Source organism: Engystomops pustulosus, chromosome 5 (genome assembly GCF_040894005.1).
Source record: "Engystomops pustulosus chromosome 5, aEngPut4.maternal, whole genome shotgun sequence".
NCBI lineage: Eukaryota > Metazoa > Chordata > Amphibia > Anura > Leptodactylidae > Engystomops > Engystomops pustulosus.
In genome coordinates this window covers 212,843,594-212,870,024 of record NC_092415.1, presented here as the reverse complement: position 1 = coordinate 212,870,024, position 26,431 = coordinate 212,843,594, and the positions used below count along the sequence as shown (strand labels likewise).

Genomic DNA, 26,431 nt, shown 5'->3' with positions numbered 1-26,431 from the left:
CAGTCTCCTCCCTCCTGTGCAGTCTGTACTATGTGCAGTGTCCTCCTCCTGTGCAGTCTGTACTATGTGCAGTGTCCTCCCTCCTGTGCAGTCTGTACTATGTGCAGTGTCCTCCCTCCTGTGCAGTCTGTACTATGTGCAGTCTCCTCCCTCCTGTGCAGTCTGTACTATGTACAGTCTCCTCCCTCCTGTGCAGTCTGTACTATGTGCAGTGTCCTCTCTCCTGTGCAGTCTGTACTATGTGCACTCTCCTCCCTCCTGTGCAGTCTGTACTATGTGCAGTGTCCTCCCTCCTGTGCAGTCTGTACTATGTGCAGTGTCCTCCCTCCTGTGCAGTCTGTACTATGTGCAGTCTCCTCCTCCTGTGTAGTCTGTGCAGTGTCCTCCCTCCTGTGAAGTCTGTACTATGTGCAGTGTCCTCCCTCCTGTGCAGTCTGTACTATGTGCAGTGTCCTCCCTCCTGTGCAGTCTGTACTATGTGCAGTATCCTCCATCTTGTGCAGTCTGTCCTATGTGCAGTGTCCTCCCTCCTGTGCAGTCTGTACTATGTGCAGTGTCCTCCCTCCTGTGCAGTCTGTACTATGTGCAGTCTCCTCCCTCCTGTGCAGTCTGTACTATGTGTAGTCTCCTCCCTGCTGTGCAGTCTGTACTATGTGCAGTCTCCTCCCTCCTGTGCAGTCTGTACTATGTGCAGTCTCCTCCCTCCTGTGTAGTCTGTACTATGCACAGCGCCCTCCCTCCTGTGCAGTCTGTACTATGTGCAGTCTCCTCCTACTGTGCAGTCTGTACTATGTGCAGTCTCCTCCTCCTGTGTAGTCTGTGCAGTGTCCTCCCTCCTGTGCAGTCTGTACTATTTGCAGTGCCCTCTCTCCTGTGCAGTCTGTACTATGTGCAGTGTCCTCCTCCTGTGCAGTCTGTACTATGTGCAGTCTCCTCCCTCCTGTGCAGTCTGTACTATGTGCAGTCTCCTCCCTCCTGTGCAGTCTGTACTATGTGCAGTGTCCTCCTCCTGTGCAGTCTGTACTATGTGCAGTCTCCTCCCTCCTGTGCAGTCTGTACTATGTGTAGTCTCCTCCCTCCTGTGCAGTCTGTACTATGTGCAGTCTCCTCCCTCCTGTGCAGTCTGTACTATGCGCAGCGCCCTCCCTCCTGTGCAGTCTGTACTAAGTGCAGTGTCCTCCCTCCTGTGCAGTCTGTACTATGTGCAGTGTCCTCCCTCCTGTGCAGTCTGTACTATGTGTAGTGTCCTCTCTCCTGTGCAGTCTGTACTATGTGCAGTGTCCTCTCTCCTGTGCAGTCTGTACTATGTGCAGTGTCCTCCCTCCTGTGCAGTCTGTACTATGTGCAGTGTCCTCCCTCCTGTGCAGTCTGTACTATGTGCAGTGTCCTCCCTCCTGTGCAGTCTGTACTATGTGCAGTCTCCTCCTCCTGTGTAGTCTGTGCAGTGTCCTCCCTCCTGTGCAGTCTGTACTATGTGCAGTGTCCTCCCTCCTGTGCAGTCTGTACTATGTGCAGTGTCCTCCCTCCTGTGCAGTCTGTACTATGTGCAGTGTCCTCCCTCCTGTGCAGTCTGTACTATGTGCAGTGTCCTCCCTCCTGTGCAGTCTGTACTATGTGCAGTCTCCTCCCTCCTGTGCAGTCTGTTCTATGTGCAGTCTCCTCCCTCCTGTGCAGTCTGTTCTATGTGCAGTCTCCTCCCTCCTGTGCAGTCTGTACTATGTGCAGTCTCCTCCTCCTGTGTAGTCTGTGCAGTGTCCTCCCTCCTGTGCAGTCTGTACTATGTGCAGTGTCCTCCCTCCTGTGCAGTCTGTACTATGTGCAGTGTCCTCCTCCTGTGCAGTCTGTACTATGTGCAGTCTCCTCCCTCCTGTGCAGTGTGTACTATGTGCAGTGTCCTCTCTCCTCCTGTGCAGTCTGTACTATGTGCAGTGTCCTCCTCCTGTACAGTCTGTACTATGTGCAGTGTTCTCCTCCTGTACAGTCTGTACTGTGTGCAGTGTCCTCCCTCCGGTGCAGTCTGTACTATGTGCAGTGTCCTCCCTCCTGTGCAGTCTGTACTAAGTGCAGTGTCCTCCCTCCTGTGCAGTCTGTACTATGTGCAGTGTCCTCCTCCTGTGCAGTCTGTACTATGTGCAGTGTCCTCCCTCCTGTGCAGTCTGTACTATGTGCAGTGTCCTCCCTCCTGTGCAGTCTGTACTATGTGCAGTGTCCTCCCTCCTGTGCAGTCTGTACTATGTGCAGTCTCCTCCTCCTGTGTAGTCTGTGCAGTGTCCTCCCTCCTGTGCAGTCTGTACTATGTGCAGTGTCCTCCCTCCTGTGCAGTCTGTACTATGTGCAGTGTCCTCCCTCCTGTGCAGTCTGTACTATGTGCAGTCTCCACCCTCCTCCTGTGCAGTCTGTACTATGTGCAGTCTCCACCCTCCTCCTGTGCAGTCTGTACTATGTGCAGTGTCCTCTCTCCTGTGCAGTCTGTACTATGTGCAGTGTCTTCCCTCCTGTGCAGTCTGTACTATGTGCAGTGTCCTCCCTCCTCCTGTGCAGTCTGTACTATGTGCAGTGTCCTCCCTCCTCCTGTGCAGTCTGTACTATGTGCAGTGTCCTCCCTCCTGTGCAGTCTTTACTATGTGCAGTGTCCTCCCTCCTGTGCAGTCTGTACTATGTGCAGTGTCCTCCCTCCTGTGCAGTCTTTACTATGTGCAGTGTCCTCCCTCCTGTGCAGTCTGTACTATGTGCAGTCTCCTCCCTCCTGTGCAGTCTGTACTATGTGCAGTGTCCTCCCTCCTGTGCAGTCTGTACTATGTGCAGTCTCCTCCCTCCTGTGCAGTCTGTACTATGTGCAGTGTCCTCCCTCCTGTGCAGTCTTTACTATGTGCAGTGTCCTCCCTCCTGTGCAGTCTGTACTATGTGCAGTGTCCTCCCTCCTGTGCAGTCTGTACTATGTGCAGTCTCCTCCCTCCTGTGCAGTCTGTACTATGTGCAGTGTCCTCCCTCCTGTGCAGTCTGTACTATGTGCAGTCTCCTCCCTCCTGTGCAGTCTGTACTATGTGCAGTGTCCTCCTCCTGTGCAGTCTGTACTATGTGCAGTGTCCTCCCTCCTGTGCAGTCTGTACTATGTGCAGTCTCCTCCCTCCTGTGCAGTCTGTACTATGTACAGTCTCCTCCCTCCTGTGCAGTCTGTACTATGTGCAGTGTCCTCTCTCCTGTGCAGTCTGTACTATGTGCAGTGTCCTCCCTCCTGTGCAGTCTGTACTATGTGCAGTGTCCTCCCTCCTGTGCAGTCTGTACTATGTGCAGTGTCCTCCCTCCTGTGCAGTCTGTACTATGTGCAGTGTCCTCCTCCTGTGCAGTCTGTACTATGTGCAGTGTCCTCCCTCCTGTGCAGTCTGTACTATGTGCAGTGTCCTCCCTCCTGTGCAGTCTGTACTATGTGCAGTGTCCTCCTCCTGTGCAGTCTGTACTATGTGCAGTCTCCTCTCTGCAGCCGCTGAGGATTCTGGGACATAGCATGCGTCTTTCCAGGCTCCGCCCCCTTTATGAGGTCGCATCTTTAATGTTCACAAAAGGGAATGATGACAAATTGAAATAACTTCCATGTCCTATAAAGCAAAACCAGATGCGACTCCGGGAGGCGGCGGAGCCGCTCTGCACATTCACGGGGTCACAGCCGGAGCGCGCGGACAACGCAGAACACCAGCGCTCTTCCAAGCGTCACAGAAACCAGAGACCTCCAGGGAATCCCCAGAAACCTCCCAAACTCAAAGCACATGACCACAGAAAGCACGCAAAGGGGAACAAATCCCCCCCCCCCCCCCCGACCAGGGGAACCCCACCCAGAACAAGACAGACTGCGAGAGACACCGAGACAGAGAGGGAGACACCGAGACAGAGAGGGAGACACCGAGACAGAGAGGGAGACACCGAGACAGAGAGGGAGACACCGAGACAGAGAGAGAGACACCGAGACAGAGAGGGAGACACCGAGACAGAGAGGGAGACACCGAGACAGAGAGGGAGACACCGAGACAGAGAGGGAGACACCGAGACAGAGAGGGAGACACCGAGACAGAGAGGGAGACACCGAGACAGAGAGAGAGACACCGAGACAGAGAGAGAGACACCGAGACAGAGAGAGAGACACCGAGACAGAGAGAGAGACACCGAGACAGAGAGAGAGACACCGAGACAGAGAGGGAGACACCGAGACAGAGAGGGAGACACCGAGACAGAGAGGGAGACACCGAGACAGAGAGGGAGACACCGAGACAGAGAGGGAGACACCGAGACAGAGAGGGAGACACCGAGACAGAGAGGGAGACACCGAGACAGAGAGGGAGACACCGAGACAGAGAGAGAGACACCGAGACAGAGAGGGAGACACCGAGACAGAGAGGGAGACACCGAGACAGAGAGGGAGACACCGAGACAGAGAGGGAGACACCGAGACAGAGAGGGAGACACCGAGACAGAGAGAGAGACACCGAGACAGAGAGAGAGACACCGAGACAGAGAGAGAGACACCGAGACAGAGAGGGAGACACCGACATAGAGAGAGACACCGACATAGAGAGAGACACCGACATAGAGAGAGAAACCGACATAGATATGTTCAAGAATAGGCAGCAGTCCAGATTGTGTTAAAAAGGTGCGGCGACTCTAAATGTCTATTCTTGAACATATTATTGGACCCACAGCTGTGCACCGGCCATAATCTACTGTACTGCTCTGGATTTTCTTATGTTAGTTACATATGAGATAGATAGATAGATAGATAGGAGATAGATAGATAGATAGGAGATAGATAGATAGATAGGAGATAGATAGATAGATAGGAGATAGATAGGAGATAGATAGATAGATAGATAGATAGATAGATAGGAGATAGATAGGAGATAGATAGGAGATAGATAGGAGATAGATAGGAGATAGATAGGAGATAGATAGGAGATAGATAGATAGATAGGAGATAGATAGGAGATAGATAGGAGATAGATAGGAGATAGATAGGAGATAGATAGGAGATAGATAGGAGATAGATAGGAGATAGATAGGAGATAGATAGGAGATAGATAGGAGATAGATAGGAGATAGATAGGAGATAGATAGGAGATAGATAGGAGATAGATAGGAGATAGATAGGAGATAGATAGGAGATAGATAGGAGATAGATAGGAGATAGATAGGAGATAGATAGGAGATAGATAGATAGATAGATAGATAGATAGGAGATAGATAGATAGGAGATAGATAGATAGGAGATAGATAGATAGATAGGAGATAGATAGATAGATAGATAGATAGATAGATAGATAGATAGGAGATAGATAGATAGATAGATAGATAGATAGGAGATAGATAGATAGATAGATAGATAGATAGATAGATAGGAGATAGATAGGAGATAGATAGGAGATAGATAGGAGATAGATAGGAGATAGATAGGAGATAGATAGGAGATAGATAGGAGATAGATAGGAGATAGATAGGAGATAGATAGATAGATAGATAGGAGATAGATAGATAGATAGATAGATAGGAGATAGAAGGAGATAGATAGGAGATAGATAGGAGATAGATAGGAGATAGATAGGAGATAGATAGGAGATAGATAGGAGATAGATAGGAGATAGATAGGAGATAGATAGTAGGAGATAGATAGATAGGAGATAGATGATAGATAGATAGATAGAGATAGATAGATAGAGATAGATAGATAGGAGATAGATAGATAGATAGATAGGAGATAGATAGATAGATAGGAGATAGATAGATAGATAGATAGATAGATAGATAGATAGATAGATAGATATATAGGAGATAGATAGATAGATAGATAGGAGATAGATAGATAGATAGATAGATAGATAGATAGATAGATAGATAGATAGATAGAAGATAGATAGATAGATAGATAGATAGGAGATAGATAGGAGATAGATAGGAGATAGATAGGAGATAGATAGGAGATAGATAGGAGATAGATAGGAGATAGATAGGAGATAGATAGGAGATAGATAGATAGGAGATAGATAGATAGGAGATAGATAGATAGGAGATAGATAGATAGGAGATAGATAGATAGATAGATAGATAGATAGATAGATAGGAGATAGATAGATAGATAGGAGATAGATAGATAGATAGATAGATAGGAGATAGATAGGAGATAGATAGGAGATAGATAGGAGATAGATAGGAGATAGATAGGAGATAGATAGGAGATAGATAGGAGATAGATAGGAGATAGATAGATAGATAGGAGATAGATAGATAGGAGATAGATAGATAGATAGATAGGAGATAGATAGATAGATAGATAGGAGATAGATAGATAGATAGATAGATAGGAGATAGATAGGAGATAGATAGGAGATAGATAGGAGATAGATAGATAGATAGGAAATAGATAGATAGATAGATAGATAGATAGATAGATAGGAGATAGATAGATAGATAGGAGATAGATAGATAGATAGATAGGAGATAGATAGATAGATAGATAGGAGATAGATAGGATAGATAGGAGATAGATAGGAGATAGATAGGAGATAGATAGGAGATAGATAGGAGATAGATAGGAGATAGATAGGAGATAGATAGAGATAGATAGATAGATAGATAGGAGATAGATAGGAGATAGATAGGAGATAGATAGGAGATAGATAGATAGATAGATAGGAGATAGATAGATAGATAGATAGATAGATAGGAGATAGATAGATAGATAGATAGATAGATAGATAGATAGATAGATAGATAGGAGATAGATAGGAGATAGATAGGAGATAGATAGATAGGAGATAGATAGATAGGAGATAGATAGATAGATAGGAGATAGATAGGAGATAGATAGGAGATAGATAGGAGATAGATAGGAGATAGATAGAGATAGATAGGAGATAGATAGAGATAGATAGGAGATAGATAGATAGATAGATAGGAGATAGATAGATAGATAGATAGATAGATAGATAGATAGGAGATAGATAGGAGATAGATAGGAGATAGATAGGAGATAGATAGGAGATAGATAGGAGATAGATAGGAGATAGATAGGAGATAGATAGGAGATAGATAGATAGGAGATAGATAGATAGGAGATAGATAGGAGATAGATAGGAGATAGATAGGAGATAGATAGGAGATAGATAGGAGATAGATAGATAGATAGATAGATAGATAGATAGATAGATAGATAGAAGATAGATAGGAGATAGATAGGAGATAGATAGGAGATAGATAGATAGGAGATAGATAGATAGGAGATAGATAGATAGGAGATAGATAGATAGGAGATAGATAGATAGGAGATAGATAGATAGGAGATAGATAGGAGATAGATAGAAGATAGATAGAAGATAGATAGGAGATAGATAGGAGATAGATAGGAGATAGATAGATAGGAGATAGATAGATAGGAGATAGATAGATAGGAGATAGATAGATAGGAGATAGATAGATAGATAGATAGATAGATAGATAGGAGATAGATAGATAGGAGATAGATAGATAGGAGATAGATAGATAGGAGATAGATAGATAGGAGATAGATAGATAGGAGATAGATAGGAGATAGATAGGAGATAGATAGGAGATAGATAGATAGGAGATAGATAGATAGATAGATAGATAGATAGATAGATAGATAGATAGGAGATAGATAGGAGATAGATAGGAGATAGATAGATAGGAGATAGATAGATAGGAGATAGATAGATAGATAGGAGATAGATAGGAGATAGATAGGAGATAGATAGGAGATAGATAGGAGATAGATAGATAGATAGATAGGAGATAGATAGATAGATAGATAGATAGGAGATAGATAGGAGATAGATAGGAGATAGATAGGAGATAGATAGGAGATAGATAGGAGATAGATAGGAGATAGATAGGAGATAGATAGATAGGAGATAGATAGATAGGAGATAGATAGATAGATAGATAGGAGATAGATAGGAGATAGATAGGAGATAGATAGGAGATAGATAGATAGATAGATAGATAGATAGATAGATAGATAGAGAGAAGATAGATAGGAGATAGATAGAAGATAGATAGAAGATAGATAGGAGATAGATAGGAGATAGATAGGAGATAGATAGATAGGAGATAGATAGATAGGAGATAGATAGATAGGAGATAGATAGATAGGAGATAGATAGATAGATAGATAGATAGATAGATAGGAGATAGATAGATAGGAGATAGATAGATAGGAGATAGATAGATAGGAGATAGATAGATAGGAAGATAGATAGATAGGAGATAGATAGATAGAGATAGATAGGAGATAGATAGGAGATAGATAGGAGATAGATAGATAGGAGATAGATAGGAGATAGATAGGAGATAGATAGGAGATAGATAGATAGATACTATGAAGCAGCAGAGCAGTATTCTGCAGGTCCTCAGGTGTGTGTCTCAGCATTAGATTAGGGGCAGGTAAGTGCTCCGGGCCGCGCTCCCTGGGACAGCACAGGATACACCTGCTCCCTGCACCACAACCTTTCATGGGTTAATGGAACCCCCTGCTGGCAGAGCGGCAGAACTGCCGGAACAATGCCAAGGCACCGCCACAGCGCAAGAGCGGAGGACAATGTATCACTCCCATCATCCCTGACCCCAGGAGCTCACAATGCATCACTCCTATCATCCCTGACCCCAGGAGCTCACAATGTATCACTCCCATCATCCCTGACCCCAGGAGCTCACAATGTATCACTCCCATCATCCCTGACCCCAGGAGCTCACAATGCATCACTCCTATCATCCCTGACCCCAGGAGCTCACAATGTATCACTCCCATCATCCCTGACCCCAGGAGCTCACAATGCATCACTCCCATCATCCCTGACCCCAGGAGCTCACAATGCATCACTCCCATCATCCCTGACCCCAGGAGCTCATAATGTATCACTCCCATCATCCCTGACCCCAGGAGCTCATAATGCATCACTCCCATCATCCCTGACCCCAGGAGCTCACAATGTATCACTCCATCATCCCTGACCCCAGGAGCTCACAATGCATCACTCCTATCATCCCTGACCCCAGGAGCTCACAATGTATCACTCCCATCATCCCTGACCCCAGGAGCTCACAATGCATCACTCCCATCATCCCTGACCCCAGGAGCTCACAATGCATCACTCCCATCATCCCTGACCCCAGGAGCTCATAATGTATCACTCCCATCATCCCTGACCCCAGGAGCTCATAATGCATCACTCCCATCATCCCTGACTACAGTTCTCGTGTATCTGGGACATAGGGGCTATTATCTTAGAGCCCGAGGGGGTTATCTGCCGCACCCGCACATTAGTGAGGAGGGGCTCCAGGTCTCATGTATCTGGGACATAGGGGCTCATGCGCCAGTTTTCTGCTATTCTATGCACAGTCTTTTAGGTGTAAATGGATTGTACAGATACTTAATAAGTGTCCACTCCGATATTGTGTTGCATGTGACCCTTTTGTGACGCAGCTGCACCAGGCAATATGTGACACAAATTAGGTGGCGTTCCGGCGCTCAGTCGGACCAAGCGCCAAATTTATTATGAAGTCTGTATCACGGCCTATGTTAAAGGTGCACCACATAAAAGCCGGTGCGGGGAAGAGGCAGATTCATGATTTCTGGAGCACGATCTTAATGAATCACGGGGCGGGGCATTACACAAGGGGTGGGGCATTACACAGGGGGCGGGCATTACACAGGGGGCGGGGCATTACACAGGGGGCGGGGCATTACACAGGGGGCGGGGCATTACACAGGGGGCGGGGCATTACACAGGGGAGGGGCATTACACAGGGGAGGGGCATTACACAGAGGCGGGGCATTACACAGGGGCGGGGCATTACACAGAGGCGGGGCACTTTTACTGCAGTTTCTACGTTCTTACTAAATGTGCCCCACTGTATCAGTCCCATCGTTGTAGCCGGTTGCCATTTTCATCATCAACAGATTCCAAGCAGCACAACAATCCCGCAGGTCAGTGCAACTCTCCATCATCCTCCTCTCCCTCCTCGCTGGATACACACAACCCATCAGCACGACCACTCCCCACTATAAAGCCAACGTATCCGGAGCAGTCACTACAGGTAAGTAACATCGATGTCATATAGAATTGTTTCCCATAAATCCCTTCCCTTTCTTGGCTGAACTTGATGGACATGTGTATTTTTTCAACCGTATAAACAATGGAACTGTGTAAGATACAATGTAACCAGAGGCCGTACTGCAGACACAATGGGGCTCATTTACTAAGGGTCCGCAGACTGCACTATTGTTGGATTTCCCATCTGCGCAGCATTTAGAAAGGGATTGTGTCACACACAATTGGATTTTGGCACATGGGTGCTGGCTTTCATGCGACAGAAATGTGTGTGGGGGGGGGCATTGGACGAACCTACGGATTTAGACTAAGCGCGGGATTTAACATTCAAAATTGTGTCACAAGCCAACCACTTACATGCACCAGGAAGAAGAAGGTGAACTCCAGGGACCTGAGCGGGGAAGTGACACATGCAGGATATCGGACGCAGCATCTTAGTGACTCCCCGCACAGCGCATTATACACGGACAATGCACTTACATGCACCAGGAAGAAGAAGTTGAACTCCGGGGACCTGAGCGGGGAAGTGACACATGCAGGATATCGGGGGCAGGATCTTAGTGACTCCCCGCACAGCGCATTATACACGGACAAAGCACTTACATGCACCAGGAACAAGAAGGTGAACTCCAGGGACCTGAGCGGGGAAGCGACACATGCAGGATATCGGGTGCACGATCTTAGTGACTCCCCGCACAGCACATTATACACGGACAATGCACTTACATGCACCAGGAAGAAGAAGTTGAACTCCGGGGACCTGAGCGGGGAAGTGACACATGCAGGATATCGGGTGCAGGATCTTAGTGACTCCCCGCACAGCACATTATACACGGACAATGCACTTACATGCACCAGGAAGAAGAAGTTGAACTCCGGGGACCTGAGCGGGGAAGTGACACATGCAGGATATCGGGTGCAGGATCTAGTGACTCCCCGCACAGCGCATTTCACACGGACAATGCACTTACATGCACCAGGAAGAAGAAGGTGAACTCCATGGACCTGAGTGGGGAAGCGACACATGCAGGATATCGGGCGCAGGATCTTAGTGACTCCCCGCACAGCGCATTATACACGGACAATGCACTTACATGCACCAGGAAGAAGAAGGTGAACTCCAGGGACCTGAGCGGGGAAGAGACACATGCAGGATATTAGGTGCAGGATCTTAGTGACTCCCCGCACAGAGCATTATACACGGACAATGCACTTACATGTACCAGGAAGAAGAAGGTGAACTCCAGGGACCTGAGCGGGGAAGTGACACATGCAGGATATCGGGGCGCAGGATCTTAGTGACTCCCCGCACAGCGCATTATACACGGACAATGCACTTACATGCACCAGGAAGAAGAAGGTGAACTCCGGGGACCTGAGCGGGGAAAGTGACACATGCAGGATATCGGGTGCAGGATCTTAGTGACTCCCCGCACAGCGCATTATACACGGACAATGCACTTACATGCACCAGGAAGAAGAAGGTGAACTCCGGGGACCTGAGCGGGGAAGCGACACATGCAGGATATCGGGTGCAGGATCTTAGTGACTCCCCGCACAGCGCATTATACACGGACAATGCACTTACATGCACCAGGAAGAAGAAGGTGAACTCCAGGGACCTGAGCGGGGAAGCAACACATGCAGGATATCGGGCGCAGGATCTTGGTGACTCCCCGCACAGCGCATTATACACGGACAATGCACTTACATGCACCAGGAAGAAGAAGGTGAACTCCTGGGACCTGAGCGGGGAAGCGACACATGCAGGATATCAGGCTCACAATCTTAGTGACTCCCCGCACAGCGCATTATACACGGACAATGCACTTACATGCACCAGGAAGAAGAAGGTGAACTCCGGGGACCTGAGCGGGGAAGTGACACATGCAGGATATCGGGCGCATGATCTTAGTGACTCCCCGCACAGCACATTATACACGGACAATGCACTTTTGGTGAACTCCAGTGATGGGTAAGTAAATGTGCCTCAATGTATCCAGAGGAGACACTATAGATACAATGGGGGTCATTTACTAAGGGCCCAATTCGCAGTTTTCCGATGTGTTACCCGAATATTTACGATTTGCGCAGATTTCCCCTGAATTGCCCAGGGATTTTGGCGCACGCAATCGGATTTTGCCGCATCGGCGCTGGCTGACGGAGATCGGGGGGCGTGGCCGAACAAAAACCTGACGGATTCAGAAAAACCACTGCATATAAAAAAACAAAAAGTGTCGCGGAGCTTGCACTTACCTTCACCAGTAATAGGCCGGTGTACTTGAGTGCATTTCAGCTGACTTCAGCGCAGCATCGCCACCTGGTGGACGTCGGAGGAACTACATTAGTGAATCTTGGCCGGTCCCGAATCCACCGCAGAAAGCGCGCCGCTGGATCGCGAATGGACCGGGTAAGTAAATCTGCCCTATTGTAACCAGAGGAGACACTACAGATGCGATGTAACCAGAGGAGACACTACAGATACAATGTAACCAGAGGAGACACTACAGATACAATGTAACCAGAGGAGACACTACAGATACGATGTAACCAGAGGAGACACTACAGATACAATGTAACCAGAGGAGACACTACAGATACGATGTAACCAGAGGAGACACTACAGATACGATGTAACCAGAGGAGACACTACAGATACGATGTAACCAGAGGAGACACTACAGATACGATGTAACCAGAGGAGACACTACAGATACAATGTAACCAGAGGTAACACTACAGATACAATGTATCCAGAGGAGACACTACAGATACAATGTATCCAGAGGAGACACTACAGATACAATGTATCCAGAGGAGACACTACAGATACAATGTATCCAGAGGAGACACTACAGATACAATGTAACCAGAGGTGACACTACAGATACGATGTATCCAGAGGTGACACTACAGATACGATGTATCCAGAGGTGACACTACAGATACGATGTATCCAGAGGTGACACTACAGATACGATGTATCCAGAGGTGACACTACAGATACAATGTAACCAGAGGAGACACTACAGATACAATGTATCCAGAGGAGACACTACAGATACAATGTAACCAGAGGAGACACTACAGATACAATGTATCCAGAGGTGACACTACAGATACAATGTAACCAGAGGAGACACTACAGATACAATGTATCCAGAGGAGACACTACAGATACAATGTATCCAGAGGAGACACTACAGATACAATGTAACCAGAGGAGACACTACAGATACAATGTATCCAGAGGTGACACTACAGATACAATGTAACCAGAGGAGACACTACAGATACGATGTAACCAGAGGAGACACTACAGATACGATGTAACCAGAGGAGACACTACAGATACAATGTATCCAGAGGTGACACTACAGATACAATGTAACCAGAGGTGACACTACAGATACAATGTAACCAGAGGAGACACTACAGATACAATGTATCCAGAGGAGACACTACAGATACAATGTAACCAGAGGAGACACTACAGATACAATGTAACCAGAGGAGACACTACAGATACAATGTAACCAGAGGTGACACTACAGATACAATGTAACCAGAGGAGACACTACAGATACAATGTAACCAGAGGAGACACTACAGATACAATGTAACCAGAGGAGACACTACAGATACGATGTATCCAGAGGTGACACTACAGATACAATGTAACCAGAGGTGACACTACAGATACAATGTAACCAGAGGAGACACTACAGATACAATGTAACCAGAGGAGACACTACAGATACAATGTATCCAGAGGAGACACTACAGATACAATGTAACCAGAGGAGACACTACAGATACAATGTAACCAGAGGAGACACTACAGATACAATGTAACCAGAGGAGACACTACAGATACAATGTATCCAGAGGAGACACTACAGATACAATGTAACCAGAGGAGACACTACAGATACAATGTAACCAGAGGTGACACTACAGATACAATGTAACCAGAGGAGACACTACAGATACAATGTATCCAGAGGAGACACTACAGATACAATGTAACTAATATGTCACCAGAGAGACCTGAAAATACAACCATATGGACTAAGACAGATCCATTTTTTTCTGCAACAGCTCAGCATCACCAGTGCAGCTAATAATATCCCATCATTGAAACAATGTTCCACACAGCAGTGCATCAGCCATGAGGGGAGTTGAGCCTCTCGCCTCAGGCAGCACCATTTGCAGCAAATAGGGGGGAAGCATCAGGGACCCAAACACTGACATTTAGAAAATAAGGTCTCTTCACAATTTGATGTCAGCATGGGTAGGATACACTGGATGGGGAAAACAACCTAATACAGAGCCCCCCCCCCCTCCCCAGTACAATGTACAGAGCCCCCCCCCCTCCCCAGTACAATGTACAGAGCCCCCCCCCCTCCCCAGTACAATGTACAGAGCCCCCCCCCCTCCCCAGTATAATGTACAGAGCCCCCCCTCCCCAGTATAATGTACAGAGCCCCCCCCTCCCCAGTATAATGTACAGAGCCCCTCCTCCCCAGTATAATGTACAGAGCCCCCCCTCCCTAGTATAATGTACAGAGCCCCCCCTCCCCAGTATAATGTACAGAGCCCCTCCTCCCCAGTATAATGTACAGAGCTCCCCCTCCCCAGTATAATGTACAGAGCCCCCCTCCCCAGTATAATGTACAGAGCCCCCCCTCCCCAGTATAATGTACAGAGCCCCTCCTCCCCAGTATAATGTACAGATCCCCCCTCCCCAGTATAATGTACAGATCCCCCCCCCAGTATAATGTACAGAGCCCCCCCCCTCCCCAGTATAATGTACAGATCCCCCCCTCCCCAGTATAATGTACAGATCCCCCCCCCCTCCCCAGTATAATGTACAGAGCCCCCCTCCTCCCCAGTATAGTGTACAGAGCCCCCCCCTCCCCAGTATAATGTACAGAGCCCCCCCTCCCCAGTATAATGTACAGAGCCCCCCCTCCTCCCCAGTATAATGTACAGAGCCCCCCCCCTCCTCCCCAGTATAATGTACAGAGCCCCCCCCTCCTCCCCAGTATAATGTACAGAGCCCCCCCTCCTCCCCAGTATAATGTACAGAGCCCCCCCCTCCCCAGTATAATGTACAGAGCCCCCCCCCTCCCCAGTATAATGTACAGAGCCCCCCCCCTCCCCAGTATAATGTACAGAGCCCCCCCCCCCTCCCCAGTATAATGTACAGAGCCCCCCCCCTCCCCAGTATAATGTACAGAGCTCCCCCCCCTCCCCACTATAATGTACAGAGCTCCCCCCCCTCCCCAGTATAATGTACAGAGCCTCCTCCCCCTCCCCAGTATAATGTACAGAGCCTCCTCCCCAGTATAATGTACAGAGCCCCCCACCTCCTCCCCAGTATAATGTACAGAGCCCCCCCTCCCCAGTATAATGTACAGAGCCCCCCCCCTCCTCCCCAGTATAATGTACAGAGCCCCCCCCCCCTCCCCAGTATAATGTACAGAGCCCCCCCCTCCCCCCCAGTATAATGTACAGAGCCCCCCCCCCTCCCCCCCCAGTATAATGTACAGAGCCCCCCTCCTCCCCAGTATAATGTACAGAGCCCCCCTCCTCCCCAGTATAATGTACAGAGCCCCCCCCCTCCCCAGTATAATGTACAGAGCCCCTCCTCCCCAGTATAATGTACAGAGCCCCCCTCCTCCCCAGTATAATGTACAGAGCCCCCCCCCCTCCCCAGTATAATGTACAGAGCCCCCCCCTCCTCCCCAGTATAATGTACAGAGCCCCCCCTCCCCAGTATAATGTACAGAGCCCCCCTCCTCCCCAGTATAATGTACAGAGCCCCCCCCCCCCCTCCCCAGTATAATGTACAGAGCCCCCCCTCTCCTTTGCCAAGAACAAAGTACCGGAGCTTTGCCAGAATAATGTGACAGGAGCCGATGTGTAGGATGTGTCATTCCGCCTGCAATCAGCTTAGATACACTGTACCTCTCTGTACAGATCCCAATGCCATCAGCTTAGATACACTGTACCTCTCTGTACAGATCCCAATGCCATCAGCTTAGATACACTGTACCTCTCTGTACAGATCCCAATGCCATCAGCTTAGATACACTGTACCTCTCTGTACAGATCCCAATGCCATCAGCTTAGATACACTGTACCTCTCTGTACAGATCCCAATGCCATCAGCTTAGATACACTGTACCTCTATGTACAGATCCCAATACCATCAGCTTAGATACACTGTACCTCTATGTACAGATCCCAATACCATCAGCTTAGATACACTGTACCTCTATGTACAGATCCCAATGTCATCAGCTTAGATACACTGTACCTCTCTGTACAGATCCCAATGCCCTCAGCTTAGATACACGTACCTCTCCATAGAGATCCCAATGCCATCAGCTTAGATACACTGTACATCTCTGTACAGATCCCAATACCATCAGCTTAGATACACTGTACCTCTCTGTACAGATCCCAATGCCATCAGCTTAGATACACTGTACCTCTCCATAGAGATCCCAATGCCATCAGCTTGGATACACTGTACCTCTCTATACAGATCCCAATGCCATCAGCTTAGATACACTGTACCTCTCTGTACAGATCCCAATGCCATCAGCTTGGATACACTGTACCTCTCCATAGAGATCCCAATGCCATCAGCTTGGATACACTGTACCTCGCTGTACAGATCCTAATGCCATCAGCTTAGATACACTGTACTCTCTGTACAGATCGTAATGCCATCAGCTTAGATACACTGTACTCTCTGTACAGATCGTAATGCCATCAACTTAGATACACTGTACCTCTCCATAGAGATCCTTATGCCATCAGCTTAGATACACTGTACTCTCTGTACAGATCCCAATGCCATCAGTTTAGATACACTGTAGCTCTCTGTACAGATCGTAATGCCATCAACTTAGATACACTGTACCTCTCCATAGAGATCCTTATGCCATCAGCTTAGATACACTGTACTCTCTGTACAGATCCCAATGCCATCAGTTTAGATACACTGTACCTCTCCATAGAAAACCCAATGCCATCAGCTTAGATACACTGTACATCTCTATACAGATCCCAATGCCATAAGCTTAGATACACTACCTCTCTATAATGATTTGGATGTAAGCAGCTTAGATACACTCTACCTTTGTAGAGATTTTGAGGCCATCAGCTTGGATACATAGTACCTCTGTACAGATTCCAATGTTAGCAGCTTAGATACACGGTACCTCTCTGTATAGATTCCAATGCAATCAGCTTAGATACACGGTACCTCTCTGTATAGATTCCAATGCAATCAGCTCAGATACACGGTACCTCTCTGTATAGATTCCAATGCAATCAGCTCAGATACACGGTACCTCTCTGTATAGATTCCAATGTTAGCAGCTTAGATACACTGTACCTCTCTGTATAGATTCCAATGCCATCAGCTCAGATACACGGTACCTCTCTGTATAGATTCCAATGTTAGCAGCTTAGATACACTGTACCTCTCTGTATAGATTCCAATGCAATCAGCTCAGATACACGGTACCTCTCTGTATAGATTCCAATGTTAGCAGCTTAGATACACGGTACCTCTCTGTATAGATTCCAATGCAATCAGCTTAGATACACGGTACCTCTCTGTATAGATTCCAATGCAATCAGCTCAGATACACGGTACCTCTCTGTATAGATTCCAATGCAATCAGCTTAGATACACGGTACCTCTCTGTATAGATTCCAATGCAATCAGCTTAGATACACGGTACCTCTCTGTATAGATTCCAATGCAATCAGCTTAGATACACGGTACCTCTCTGTATAGATTCCGATGCCATCAGCTTAGATACACTGTACCTCTCCATACAGATCCCAATGCCATCAGCTTAGATACCAGGTGCAGATCCCGGTGCAGGTCTTAGATACACTGTATCCCTGTATCCTCGGCAGCAGGTATATAAATCCATGGTCCGGGGCTCCGGGGTCACCTACCCGAAGTAAGCGGCAGCTGGGCCGAGGAGCACTACAAGTGACAGCCATCCCAGGAAGACCTGTCCATCCAGCATCTTGCTGCGGCTCTGGCGCTGACCATCGCGCTGTGTGGATTGTGGTGGAGTTTCTGCTCCGCGAGAGAATCTGCGGCTTTTATAGACTCGGAGCGAGGAGGAGCCGACACTAAGCCCCGCACAGCAGAGCGGCACAGCTGAGCCCGACCCGACCCACAGTCAGCCCAGCCCCGACCCGTCCCACAGCCGGCCCCGACCCACAGTCAGCCCAGCCCCGACCCGACCCGACCCACAGTCAGCCCGGCCCCGACCCAGAGCTCGGCCTCCTCCACACACACGTGCCTGCACATTAACCCCTGCGCTGCCTGCACCTCCAAACATTAACCCCTGAGCTACCTACACATTAACCCCTTGCTGCCTAAACCTCCATGCGTCAACCCTGCGCTGTCTGCACCTCCTCACATTAACCCCTGCCTGCACCTCTACACATTAACCCCTGCGCTGCCTGCACCTCCTCATATTAACCCCTGCGCTGCCTGCACCTCCTCACATTAACCCCTGCGCTGCCTGCACCTCCTCACATTAACCCCTGCGCTGCCTGCACCTCCTCACACTAACCCTGGCTGCGCTGCCTGCACATTAACTGGTGCGATGCCTGCAAATCCACCCATTAACCCCTGTGCTGCCTGCACATTAACCTATGCACTGCTGCACCTCCACATATTAACCCCTGTGCTGCCTGCACCTTTACACATTAACCCCTGCGCTGCCTACACATTAACTTCTGTGCTGCCTGCACCTCCAAGCATTAACCCCTGCGCTGCCTACACATTAACTTCTGTGCTGCCTGCACCTCCAAGCATTAACCCCTGCGCTGCCTACACATTAAACCCTGCCTGCAAGCACATCCAAGTGTTGCCTACAAATCCACACGTTAACCCCTGCAATTCCACACATTAACCCTTGCGTTGTCCCTCCTCCACACATTAAACCATACTCTACCTGTACCTACAAGCATTAACCCCTTCACCACCTCCATCTCCAGGCATTAATCCCTGCATTGCTTGCACCTTTATGCATTAACCCCTGTGCTGCCTGCACCTCCACACATTAACCCCTGTGCTGCCTGCACCTCGACATGTGCGGCACTGCTGCCTATGGAGAAGGGAGGGGTGAACGCCTCTCCAGCCTTACCTGTGCTACACCCCCGGGTCCCGGCACAGCAGGTTAGTGTGAAAGCAGCCTTAGGTGCACATTTTTCAGAAACAGAGCAGCGGCAACACAAAACTGGTGCAGACACTTTATAAATCCACGTACAAGCAGTTTACATGTTCTTTCTAGTGCAAAACTGGCGCAGGGGCTGTATAAATGTGGCCATTAGCTCCTGCGCTGGAGGCTTCTCTGTTATCCTCCACACTTGCGACTTTTAGTCAGTATTAACCCCTGCTTTCCTCGGTGGCCTTCTGCTCCTGGCACCGCCTGCTCTCCCTGGACACGTCTGCCTGAGCCACCCGGACTCCATTGCAGATTGTGGACGCAGTCTCTCCAGGTACGGGGCCGGTCTGTAGTCTCTCCGGGTACGGGGCCGGTCTGTAGGGTCTCCAGGTACGGGGCCGGTCTGTAGTCTCTCCGGGTACGGGGCCGGTCTGTAGTGTCTCCAGGTACGGGGCCGGTCTGTAGTGTCTCCAGGTACGGGGCCGGTCTGTAGTGTCTCCAGGTACGGGGCCGGTCTGTAGTGTCTCCAGGTACGGGGCCGGTCTGTAGTGTCTCCAGGTACGGGGCCGGTCTGTAGTGTCTCCAGGTACGGGGCCGGTCTGTAGTGTCTCCAGGTACGGGGCCGGTCTGTAGTGTCTCCAGGTACGGGGCCGGTTTATAGTGTCTCCAGGTACGGATCCGGTCTGAGGTGTCTCCAGGTACAGGGGCCAGTCTGTAGTGTCTCCAGGTACGGGGCCGGTCTGTAGTCTCTCCAGGTACGGGGCCGGTCTGTAGTGTCTCCAGGTACAGGGCTGGTCTGTAGTGTCTCCAGGTACGGGGCCGGTCTGTAGTGTCTCCAGGTACAGGGCCGGTCTGTAGTGTCTCCGGGTACGGGGCCGGTCTGTAGTGTCTCCGGGTACGGGGCCGGTCTGTAGTGTCTCCGGGTACGGGGCCGGTCTGTAGTGTCTCCGGGTACGGGGCCGGTCTGTAGTGTCTCCAGGTACGGGGCCGGTCTGTAGTCTCTCCGGGTACGGGGCCGGTCTGTAGTGTCTCCAGGTACGGGGCCGGTCTGTAGTGTCTCCAGGTACGGGGCCGGTCTGTAGTGTCTCCAGGTACGGGGCCGGTCTGTAGTGTCTCCGGGTACGGGGCCGGTCTGTAGTGTCTCCGGGTACGGGGCCGGTCTGTAGTCTCTCCGGGTACGGGGCCGGTCTGTAGTGTCTCCGGGTACGGGGCCGGTCTGTAGTCTCTCCGGGTACGGGGCCGGTCTGTAGTGTCTCCAGGTACGGGGCCGGTCTGTAGTGTCTCCAGGTACGGGGCCGGTCTGTAGTCTCTCCGGGTACGGGGCCGGTCTGTAGTGTCTCTGGGTACGGGGCCGGTCTGTAGTCTCTCTGGGTACGGGGCCGGTCTGTAGTGTCTCCAGGTACGGGGCCGGTCTGTAGTGTCTCCGGGGCCGGTCTGTAGTGTCTCCAGGTACGGGGCCGGTCTGTAGTGTCTCCAGGTACGGGGCCGGTCTGTAGTGTCTCCGGGGCCGGTCTGTAGTGTCTCCAGGTACGGGGCCGGTCTGTAGTGTCTCCAGGTACGGGGCCGGTCTGTAGTGTCTCCAGGTACGGGGCCGGTCTGTAGTGTCTCCAGGTACGGGGCCGGTCTGTAGTGTCTCCAGGTACAGGGCCGGTCTGTAGTGTCTCCGGGTACGGGGCCGGTCTGTAGTGTCTCCAGGTACGGGGCCGGTCTGTAGTGTCTCCGGGTACGGGGCCGGTCTGTAGTGTCTCCGGGTACGGGGCCGGTCTGTAGTGTCTCCGGGTACGGGGCCGGTCTGTAGTGTCTCCGGGTACGGGGCCGGTCTGTAGTGTCTCCGGGTACGGGGCCGGTCTGTAGTGTCTCCGGGTACGGGGCCGGTCTGTAGTGTCTCCGGGTACGGGGCCGGTCTGTAGTGTCTCCAGGTACGGGGCCGGTCTGTAGTGTCTCCGGGTACGGGGCCGGTCTGTAGTGTCTCCGGGTACGGGGCCGGTCTGTAGTGTCTCCGGGTACGGGGCCGGTCTGTAGTGTCTCCGGGTACGGGGCCGGTCTGTAGTGTCTCCGGGTACGGGGCCGGTCTGTAGTGTCTCCGGGTACGGGGCCGGTCTGTAGTGTCTCCAGGTACGGGGCCGGTCTGTAGTGTCTCTGGGTACGGGGCCGGTCTGTAGTGTCTCTGGGTACGGGGCCGGTCTGTAGTGTCTCCGGGTACGGGGCCGGTCTGTAGTGTCTCCAGGTACGGGGCCGGTCTGTAGTGTCTCCGGGTACGGGGCCGGTCTGTAGTGTCTCCAGGTACGGGGCCGGTCTGTAGTGTCTCCAGGTACAGGGCCGGTCTGTAGTGTCTCCAGGTACGGGGCCGGTCTGTAGTGTCTCTGGGTACGGGGCCGGTCTGTAGTGTCTCCGGGTACGGGGCCGGTCTGTAGTGTCTCCAGGTACGGGGCCGGTCTGTAGTACTCTTTGCTAGGTGACTTCTCAGGGGCGCATGAATTTTAGGCACATTCGATTTATTAGTTGTGTGTTTTAATTTATAATATGGGACATTTTTTAAAAAGTTATAAAATATCTCCTTTTCAGATAACCAAAAAAAACCAAGTGATAAATCGACCTTCTTCTTTTTTTGGATTCAAAATATGTAAAAATTATATATTTTTTAAATCTCCCTGTGTGTTCGGCGCTGCACACATTGGGGGTCATTTACTAAGGGTCTTTTTACCATTTTGCCCTGATTTTGGCGCACGCGATCGGCTTTCATGCGACACAAAGCGGGGGCCGCGGCCGTTGGACAACCCGACTGATTCAAACAAACCTCAGAATTTAAAATCCAAATTGTGTCGCAAGATCAGCGCTCACATGCACCGGGAAGAAGAAGGTGAACTCCGGGGACCTGAGCGGGGAAGCGACACATGCAGGATATCGGGGCAGGATCTTAGTGACTCCCCGCACAGCGCATTATACACGGACAATGCACTTACATGCACCAGGAAGAAGAAGGTGAACTCCGGGGACCTGAGCGGGGAAGCGACACATGCAGGATATCGGGGCAGGATCTTAGTGACTCCCCGCACAGCGCATTATACACGGACAATGCACTTACATGCACCAGGAAGAAGAAGGTGAACTCCGGGGACCTGAGCGGGGAAGCGACACATGCAGGATATCGGGCGCAGGATCTTAGTGGCTCCCCGCACAGCGCATTATACACAGACAATGCACTTACATGCACCAGGAAGAAGAAGGTGAACTCCGGGGACCTGAGCGGGGAAGTGACACATGCAGGATATCGGGCGCAGGATCTTAGTGACTCCCCGCACAGCGCATTATACACGGACAATGCACTTACATGCACCAGGAAGAAAAAGGTGAACTCCAGGGACCTGAGCGGGGAAGTGACACATGCAGGATATCGGGCGCAGGATCTTAGTGGCTCCCCGCACAGCGCATTATACACAGACAATGCACTTACATGCACCAGGAAGAAGAAGGTGAACTCCGGGGACCTGAGCGGGGAAGTGACACATGCAGGATATCGGGCGCAGGATCTTAGTGACTCCCCGCACAGCGCATTATACACGGACAATGCACTTACATGCACCAGGAAGAAAAAGTTGAACTCCGGGGACCTGAGCGGGGAAGCGACACATGCAGGATATCGGGTGCAGGATCTTAGTGACTCCCCGCACAGCGCATTATACACAGACAATGCACTTACATGCACCAGGAAGAAGAAGGTGAACTCCGGGGACCTGAGAGGGGAAGTGACACATGCAGGATATCGGGTGCAGGATCTTAGTGACTCCCTGCACAGTGCATTATACACGGACAATGCACTTACATGCACCAGGAAGAAGAAGGTGAACTCCAGGGACCTGAGCGGGGATGTGACACATGCAGGATATCAGGCGCAGGATCTCAGTGACTCCCCGCACAGCACATTATACACGGACAATACACTTACATGCACCAGGAAGAAGAAGGTGAACTCCAGGGACCTGAGCGGGGAAGCGACACATGCAGGATATCGGGCGCACGAGCTATGTGAATCGCGGAAAATCCGAATCCTCATCGGACAACGCACAGCGGGGATCGCGTGACGGGTAAGTAAATCTGCCCCATTGTGTATTTTCATGTGCAAAATCTGCATCCAATATGTGCGTTTTTCATGCAGATTTTTTTGCGTTAGTTTTTTTCTCTTCTTCTTTTCCATCCCTTTCGGCTGAGGGAATCACATTGCTGAGGATTTTTCCATAGACTTCAATGTAAATAAAATGCAAGTAAGAATCTGTCTGTCTGTATCCATCCGTCGTCTGTCCCTCTCCAGTCTATGGCGCACCCTGGGGACAGCTCCGGGTGCTGAATGCAATTCTCAGGTTGGTTTCAGTCTTATGTTCTCTCACATAGAAGCAATGATCTCTAGCAGCAGAGCGGTGGGATGTGCAGAGCGGTGGGATGTGCAGGGCAGCAGAGCGGTGGGATGTGCAGAGCGGTGGGATGTGCAGAGCGGTGGGATGTGCAGAGCGGTGGGATGTGCAGGGCAGCAGAGCGGTGGGATGTGCAGAGCGGTGGGATGTGCAGGGCAGCAGAGCGGTGGGATGTGCAGAGCGGTGGGATGTGCAGGGCAGCAGAGCGGTGGGATGTGCAGGGCAGCAGAGCGGTGGGATGTGCGGGGCTGCAGAGCGGTGGGATGTGCAGAGCGGTGGGATGTGCGGGGCTGCAGAGCGGTGGGATGTGCAGAGCGGTGGGATGTGCGGGGCAGCAGAGCGGTGGGATGTGCAGAGCGGTGGGATGTGCAGGGCAGCAGAGCGGTGGGATGTGCGGGGCTGCAGAGCGGTGGGATGTGCAGAGCGGTGGGATGTGCGGGGCTGCAGAGCGGTGGGATGTGCAGAGCGGTGGGATGTGCGGGGCTGCAGAGCGGTGGGATGTGCAGGGCAGCAGAGCGGTGGGATGTGCAGAGCGGTGGGATGTGCGGGGCTGCAGAGCGGTGGGATGTGCAGGGCAGCAGAGCGGTGGGATGTGCAGGGCAGCAGAGCGGTGGGATGTGCGGGGCAGCAGAGCGGTGGGATGTGCAGGGCAGCAGAGCGGTGGGATGTGCGGGGCAGCAGAGCGGTGGGATGTGCAGAGCGGTGGGATGTGCAGAGCGGTGGGATGTGCAGAGCGGTGGGATGTGCAGAGCGGTGGGATGTGCAGAGCGGTGGGATGTGCGGGGCAGCAGAGCGGTGGGATGTGCAGAGCGGTGGGATGTGCAGGGCAGCAGAGCGGTGGGATGTGCGGGGCAGCGGAGCGGTGGGATGTGCAGAGCGGTGGGATGTGCAGAGCGGTGGGATGTGCAGAGCGGTGGGATGTGCAGAGCGGTGGGATTAGTCCTCTATACTGCCTGAAATATCTTATTTACATAGAGATCATATTTACAAGTGCTGCCATCTAGTGTTTGTACAGAACACACTGCAGAGCAGACTGACCACCAGGAATGGTTATGGGGGATGTGGGGGTCAGTGTTATGGGGGATGTGGGGGTCAGTGTTATGGGGGGATGTGGGGGTCAGTGTTATGGGGGGATGTGGGGGTCAGTGTTATGGGGGGATGTGGGGGTCAGTGTTATGGGGGGATGTGGGGGTCAGTGTTATGGGGGGATGTGGGGGTCAGTGTTATGGGGGATGTGGGGGTCAGTGTTATGGGGGGATGTGGAGGTCAGTGTTATGGGGGGATGTGGAGGTCAGTGTTATGGGGGATGTGGGGGTCAGTGTTATGGGGGGATGTGGGGGTCAGTGTTATGGGGGGATGTGGAGGTCAGTGTTATGGGGGATGTGGGGGTCAGTGTTATGGGGGGATGTGGGGGTCAGTGTTATGGGGGGATGTGGGGGTCAGTGTTATGGGGGGATGTGGGGGTCAGTGTTATGGGGGATGTGGGGGTCAGTGTTATGGGGGGATGTGGAGGTCAGTGTTATGGGGGATGTGGAGGTCAGTGTTATGGGGGGATGTGGGGGTCAGTGTTATGGGGGGGATGTGGGGGTCAGTGTTATGGGGGATGTGGAGGTCAGTGTTATGGGGGATGTGGAGGTCAGTGTTATGGGGGGATGTGGAGGTCAGTGTTATGGGGGAATGTGGGGGTCAGTGTTATGGGGGATGTGGAGGTCAGTGTTATGGGGGGATGTGGAGGTCAGTGTTATGGGGGGATGTGGGGGTCAGTGTTATGGGGGGATGTGGGGGTCAGTGTTATGGGGGGATGTGGGGGTCAGTGTTATGGGGGGATGTGGGGGTTAGTGTTATGGGGGATGTGGAGGTCAGTGTTATGGGGGGATGTGGGGGTCAGTGTTATGGGGGGATGTGGGGGTCAGTGTTATGGGGGAATGTGGGGGTCAGTGTTATGGGGGGATGTGGGGGTCAGTGTTATGGGGGGATGTGGAGGTCAGTGTTATAGGGGGATGTGGAGGTCAGTGTTATGGGGGATGTGGAGGTCAGTGTTATGGGGGATGTGGAGGTCAGTGTTATGGGGGATGTGGGGGTCAGTGTTATGGGGGATGTGGAGGTCAGTGTTATGGGGGATGTGGAGGTCAGTGTTATGGGGGGGATGTGGAGGTCAGTGTTATGGGGGATGTGGGGGTCAGTGTTATGGGGGATGTGGGGGTCAGTGTTATGGGGGGCTGTGGAGGTCAGTGTTATGGGGGATGTGGGGGTCAGTGTATAAATACTAATACTATATGTACACTATATTGATGCTATTTAATACTACCATTCTGAATCTGAATAATCTGCATTCTGTTTCTTACAGAATGATACCTAAAAATACTGAAAAATACCACTATATTGATAATATTGAATACCACCATTCTGATATTAAATAATCCCCCCATACTGATACAGAATAATACCTCCATACTGATACTGAATAATACCCCCATACTGATACAGAATAATACCCCCATACTGATACTAAATAATGCCCCCATTCTGATGCAGAATAATACCCCCATACTGATACAGAATAATACCCCCATACTGGTACAGAATAATACCCCCATACTGATACAGAATAATACCCCCATACTGGTACAGAATAATACCCCCATACTTATACAGAATAATACCCACATACTCATACTGAATAATACCCCCATAC

General features: G+C 50.5%; 1 protein-coding gene across 2 annotated transcripts in view; it reads right to left on the bottom strand.

The window, feature by feature from the left end:
- The window catches only part of LOC140133891 (protein Wnt-9a-like), a 152,695-nt gene extending 134,374 nt beyond the window's left edge, over positions 1-18,321 (bottom strand). For both annotated transcript variants that reach the window (XM_072154572.1, XM_072154573.1), the window contains exon 1: positions 18,099-18,321. In XM_072154572.1, the coding sequence (XP_072010673.1) occupies positions 18,099-18,172 (74 nt within the window). In that variant the 5' untranslated portion in view covers positions 18,173-18,321. The remainder of the gene's footprint in view (positions 1-18,098) is intronic.
- Between the last annotated feature and the right edge of the window lie 8,110 nt (positions 18,322-26,431).